Here is a 6,000-nt window from a genome sequence, read left to right as displayed (position 1 = left end):
GCTCGAGGCTAAGTACCCGTTGATGCTCGAGGCTAAGTACCCGTTGATGCTCGGGGCTAAGAACTCGTTGATGCTCGAGGCTAAGTACCCGTTGATGCTCGAGGCTAAGTACCTGTTGATGCTCGAGGCTAAGTACCCGTTGATGCTCGACGCTAAGTACCCGTTGATGCTCGTGGCTAAATACCCGTTGATTCCAGGCTAAATACCCGTTGATGCTCGAGGCTAAATAACCGTTGATGCTCGTGGCTAAGTACCCGTTGATGCTCGAGGCTAAGTACCCGTTGATGCTCGAGGCTAAGTACCCGTTGATGCTCGGGGCTAAGAACCCGTTGATGGTCATGGCTAAGTACCCGTTGATGCTCGTGGCTAAGTACCCGTTGATGCTCGTGGCTAAGTACCCGTTGATGCTCGAGGCTAAGTACCCGTTGATGCTCGACGCTAAGTACCCGTTGATGCTCGTGGCTAAATACCTGTTGATGCTCGAGGCTAAATACCCGTTGATGCTCGAGGCTAAATAACCGTTGATGCTCGTGGCTAAGTACCCGTTGATGCTCGAGGCTAAGTACCCATTGATGCTCGTGGACAAGTACCCGTTGATGCTCGGGGTTAAATACCCGTTGATGCTCGTGGACAAGTACCCGTTGATGCTCGTGGCTAAGTACCAGTTGATGCTCAAGGCTATGTACCCGTTGATGATCGAGGCTAAATACCCGTTGATGCTCGTGGCTAAGTACCCGTTGATGCTCAAGGCTATGAACCCGTTGATGATCAAGGCTAAATACCCGTTGATGCTCGTGCCTAAGTACCCGTTAATGCTCGAGGCTACGTACCCGTTGATGCTCGTGGCTAAGTACCCGTTGATGCTCAAGGCTATGTACCCGTTGATGATCGAGGCTAAATACCCGTTGATGCTCGTGCCTAAGTACCCGTTGATGATCGAGGCTAAATACTCGTTGATGCTCGTGCCTAAGTACCCTTTGATGCTCTAGGCCTTATACCCGTTGATGCTCGGGGCTAAAAATCCGTTGATGGTCAGGTTAAGTACCCGTTGATGCTCGAGGCTAAGTACCCGTTGATGCTCGAGGCTAAGTACCCGTTGATGCTCGAGGCTAAGTACCCGTTGATGCTCGGGGCTAAGAACCCGTTGATGGTCGGGGCTAAGTACCCGTTGATGCTCATGCCTAAGTACCCGTTGATGCTCGTGGCTAAGTACCCGTTGATGCTCGAGCCTAAGTACCCGTTGATGCTCGAGGCTAAGTACCCGTTGATGCTCGAGGCTAAGTACCCGTTGATGCTCGACGCTAAGTACCTGTTGATGCTCGTGGCTAAGTACCCATTGATACTCGTGGCTAAGTACCCGTTGATGCTCGAGGCTAAGTACCCGTTGATGCTCGACGCTAAGTACCTGTTGATGCTCGTGGCTAAGTACCCATTGATACTCGTGGCTAAGTACCCGTTGATGCTCGAGGCTAAGTACCCGTTGATGCTCCAGGCTAAGTACCTGTCAATGCTTGTGACTACGTACCCATTGATGCTCGTGGCTAAGTACCCGTTGATGCTCGAGGCTAAGTACCCGTTGATGCTCGAGGCTAAGTACCCGTTGATTCTCGAGGCAAAGTACCCATCAATGCTCGTGGCTAAGTACCCATTGATGCTCGTGGCTAAGTACCCGTTGATGCTCGAGGCTAAGTACCCGTTGATGCTCGAGGCTAAGTAACCGTTGATGCTCGAGGCTAAGTACCTGTTGATGCTCGAGCCTAAGTACCCGTTGATGCTCTAGGGTAAGTACCCGTTGATGCTCGAGGCTAAGTACCCGTTGATGCTCGAGGCTAAGTACCCGTTGATGCTCGAGGCTAAGTACCCGTTGATGCTCTAGGGTAAGTACCCGTTGATGCTCGAGGCTAAGTACCCGTTGATGCTCGGGGCTAAGTATCCGTTGATACTCGAGGCTAAGTACCCGTTGATGCTCGTGGCTAAGTATCCGTTGATGCTCAAGGCTAAGTACCCGTTGATGCTCGAGGCTAAATACCCGTTGATGATCGTGGCTAAGTATCCGTTGATGCTCAATGCAAAGTACCCGTTGATGCTCAAGGCTAAGTACCCGTTGATGCTCGTGGCTAAGTACCCGTTGATGCTCGAGGCTAAGTACCCGTTGATGCTCGTGGCAAAGTACCCGTTAATGTTCGAGGCTAAGTACCCGTTGATGCTCGAGGCTAAGTACCCGTTGATGCTCGGGGCTAAGAACGCGTTGATGGTCGGGGCTAAGTACCCGTTGATGCTCAAGGCTAAGTACCCGTCAATGCTCGTGGCAAAGTACCCGTTGATAGTCGAGGCTAAGTACCCGTTGATGCTCGAGGCTAAGTACCCGTTGATGCTCGGGGCTAAGAACCCGTTGATGGTCATGGCTAAGAACCCGTTGACGCTCGTGGCTACGTACCCGTTGATGCTCGTGGCTAAGTACCCGTTGATGCTCGAGGCTAAGTACCCGTTGATGCTCGAGGCTAAGTACCTGTTGATGCTCGAGGCTAAGTACCCGTTGATGCTCGACGCTAAGTACCCGTTGATGCTCGTGGCTAAATACCTGTTGATGCTCGAGGCTAAATACCCGTTGATGCTCCAGGCTAAATAACCGTTGATGCTCGTGGCTAAGTACCCGTTGATGCTCGAGGCTAAGTACCCATTGATGCTCGTGGACAAGTACCCGATGATGCTCGGGGTTAAATACCCGTTGATGCTCGTGGACAAGTACCCGTTGATGCTCGTGGCTAAGTACCCATTGATGCTCAAGGCTATGTACCCGTTGATGATCGAGGCTAAATACCCGTTGATGCTCGTGGCTAAGTACCCGTTGATGCTCAAGGCTATGTACCCGTTGATGATCGAGGCTAAATACCCGTTGATGTTCGTGCCTATGTACCCGTTGATGATCGAGGCTAAATACCCGTTGATGCTCGTGCCTAAGTACCCGTTGATAATCGAGGCTAAATACCCGTTGATGCTCGTGCCTAAGTAACCGTTGATGCTCTTGGCTAAATACCCGTTGATGCTCGGGGCTAAGAACCCGTTGATGGTCAGGCTAAGTACCCGTTGATGCTCGTGGCTAAGTACCCGTTGATACTTGTGGCTAAGTACCCGTTGATGCTCGAGGCTAAGTACCCGTTGATGCTCGAGGCTAAGTACCCGTTGATGCTCGAGGCTAAGTACCCGTTGATGCTCGGGGCTAAGAACCCGTTGATGGTCGGGGCTAAGTACCCGTTGATGCTCATGCCTAAGTACCCGTTGATGCTCGTGGCTAAGTACCCGTTGATGCTCGAGCCTAAGTACCCGTTGATGCTCGAGGCTAAGTACCCGTTGATGCTCGAGGCTAAGTACCCGTTGATGCTCGACGCTAAGTACCTGTTGATGCTCGTGGCTAAGTACCCATTGATGCTCGTGGCTAAGTACCCGTTGATGCTCCAGGCTAAGTATCCGTCAATGCTTGTGGCTACGTACCCATTGATGCTCGTGGCTAAGTACCCGTTGATGCTCGAGGCTAAGTACCCGTTGATGCTCGAGGTTAAGTACCCGTTGATGCTCGAGGCAAAGTACCCATCAATGCTCGTGGCAAAGTACCCATTGATGCTCGTGGCTAAGTACCCGTTGATGCTCGAGGCTAAGTACCCGTTGATGCTCGAGGCTAAGTACCCGTTGATGCTCGAGGCTAAGTACCCGTTGATGCTCGAGCCTAAGTACCCGTTGATGCTCTAGGGTAAGTACCCTTTGATGCTCGAGGCTAGGTACCCGTTGATGCTCGAGGCTAAGTACCCGTTGATGCTCTAGGGTAAGTACCCGTTGATGCTCGAGGCTAAGTACCCGTTGATGCTCGGGGCTAAGTATCCGTTGATACTCGAGGCTAAGTACCAGTTGATGCTCGTGGCTAAGTATCCGTTGATGCTCAAGGCTAAGTACCCGTTGATGCTCGAGGCTAAATACCCGTTGATGATCGTGGCTAAGTATCCGTTGATGCTCAATGCAAAGTACCCGTTGATGCTCAAGGCTAAGTACCCGTTGATGCTCGTGGCTTAGTACCCATTGATGCTCGTGGCTAAGTACCCGTTGATGCTCGAGGCTAAGTACCCGTTGATGCTCGTGGCAGAGTACCCGTTAATGCTCGTCGCTAAGTACCCGTTGGTGCTCGAGGCTAAGTACCCGTTGATGCTCGGGGCTAAGAACTCGTTGATGGTCGGGGCTAAGTATCCGTTGATGCTCGAGGCTAAGTACCCGTTGATGCTCAAGGCTAAGTACCCGTCAATGCTCGTGGCAAAGTACCCGTTGATGCTCGAGGCTAAGTACCCGTTGATGCTCGAGGCTAAGTACCCGTTGATGCTCGGGGCTAAGAACTCGTTGATGCTCGAGGCTAAGTACCCGTTGATGCTCGAGGCTAAGTACCTGTTGATGCTCGAGGCTAAGTACCCGTTGATGCTCGACGCTAAGTACCCGTTGATGCTCGTGGCTAAATACCCGTTGATTCCAGGCTAAATACCCGTTGATGCTCGAGGCTAAATAACCGTTGATGCTCGTGGCTAAGTACCCGTTGATGCTCGAGGCTAAGTACCCGTTGATGCTCGAGGCTAAGTACCCGTTGATGCTCGGGGCTGAGAACCCGTTGATGGTCATGGCTAAGTACCCGTTGATGCTCGTGGCTAAGTACCCGTTGATGCTCGTGGCTAAGTACCCGTTGATGCTCGAGGCTAAGTACCCGTTGATGCTCGATGCTAAGTACCTGTTGATGCTCGAGGCTAAGTACCCGTTGATGCTCGACGCTAAGTACCCGTTGATGCTCGTGGCTAAATACCTGTTGATGTTCGAGGCTAAATACCCGTTGATGCTCGAGGCTAAATAACCGTTGATGCTCGTGGCTAAGTACCCGTTGATGCTCGACGCTAAGTACCCATTGATGCTCGTGGACAAGTACCCGTTGATGCTCGGAGTTAAATACCCGTTGATGCTCGTGGACAAGTACCCGTTGATGCTCGTGGCTAAGTACCAGTTGATGCTCAAGGCTATGTACCCGTTGATGATCGAGGCTAAATATCCGTTGATGCTCGTGGCTAAGTACCCGTTGATGCTCAAGGCTATGAACCCGTTGATGATCGAGGCTAAATACCCGTTGATGCTCGTGCCTAAGTACCCGTTGATGCTCGTAGCTAAGTACCCGTTGATACTCTAGGCTAAGTACCCGTTAATGCTCGAGGCTACGTACCCGTTGATGCTCGTGGCTAAGTACCCGTTGATGCTCAAGGCTATGTACCCGTTGATGATCGAGGCTAAATACCCGTTGATGCTCGTGCCTAAGTACCCGTTGATGATCGAGGCTAAATACTCGTTGATGCTCGTGCCTAAGTACCCGTTGATGCTCTAGGCCTTATACCCGTTGATGCTCGGGGCTAAAAATCCGTTGATGGTCAGGTTAAGTACCCGTTGATGCTCGTGGCTAAGTACCCGTTGATGCTTGTGGCTAAGTACCCGTTGATGCTCGAGGCTAAGTACCCGTTGATGCTCGAGGCTAAGTACCCGTTGATGCTCGAGGCTAAGTACCCGTTGATGCTCGGGGCTAAGAACCCGTTGATGGTCGGGGCTAAGTACCCGTTGAAGCTCGTGCCTAAGTACCCGTTGATGCTCGTGGCTAAGTACCCGTTGATGCTCGAGCCTAAGTACCCGTTGATGCTCGAGGCTAAGTACCCGTTGATGCTCGAGGCTAAGTACCCGTTGATGCTCGACGCTAAGTACCTGTTGATGCTCGTGGCTAAGTACCCATTGATGCTCGTGGCTAAGTACCCGTTGATGCTCGAGGCAAAGTACCCGTTTATGCTCCAGGCTAAGTACCTGTCAATGCTTGTGGCTACGTACCCATTGATGCTCGTGGCTAAGTACCCGTTGATGCTCGAGGCTAAGTACCCGTTGATGCTCGAGGCTAAGTACCCGTTGATGCTGGAGGCAAAGTACCCATCAATGCTCGTG

At 51.8% G+C, this 6,000-nt stretch overlaps 1 protein-coding gene across 1 annotated transcript; it reads right to left on the bottom strand.

Moving 5' to 3' along the window:
* Window positions 1-1,872: 1,872 nt before the first annotated feature.
* On the bottom strand, window positions 1,873-2,403 carry LOC138365016 (ice nucleation protein InaU-like). Its single transcript, XM_069325112.1, has one exon. The coding sequence runs from the start codon at window positions 2,401-2,403 to the stop codon at window positions 1,873-1,875; it is 531 nt and encodes a 176-aa protein (XP_069181213.1).
* Window positions 2,404-6,000: the final 3,597 nt, after the last annotated feature.

The sequence above is a fragment of the Procambarus clarkii genome, chromosome 15 (genome assembly GCF_040958095.1).
Source record: "Procambarus clarkii isolate CNS0578487 chromosome 15, FALCON_Pclarkii_2.0, whole genome shotgun sequence".
NCBI classification, from domain to species: domain Eukaryota; kingdom Metazoa; phylum Arthropoda; class Malacostraca; order Decapoda; family Cambaridae; genus Procambarus; species Procambarus clarkii.
The sequence above is the reverse complement of the archived record's forward strand: the minus strand, read 5'-3'. Positions and strand labels throughout refer to the sequence as shown.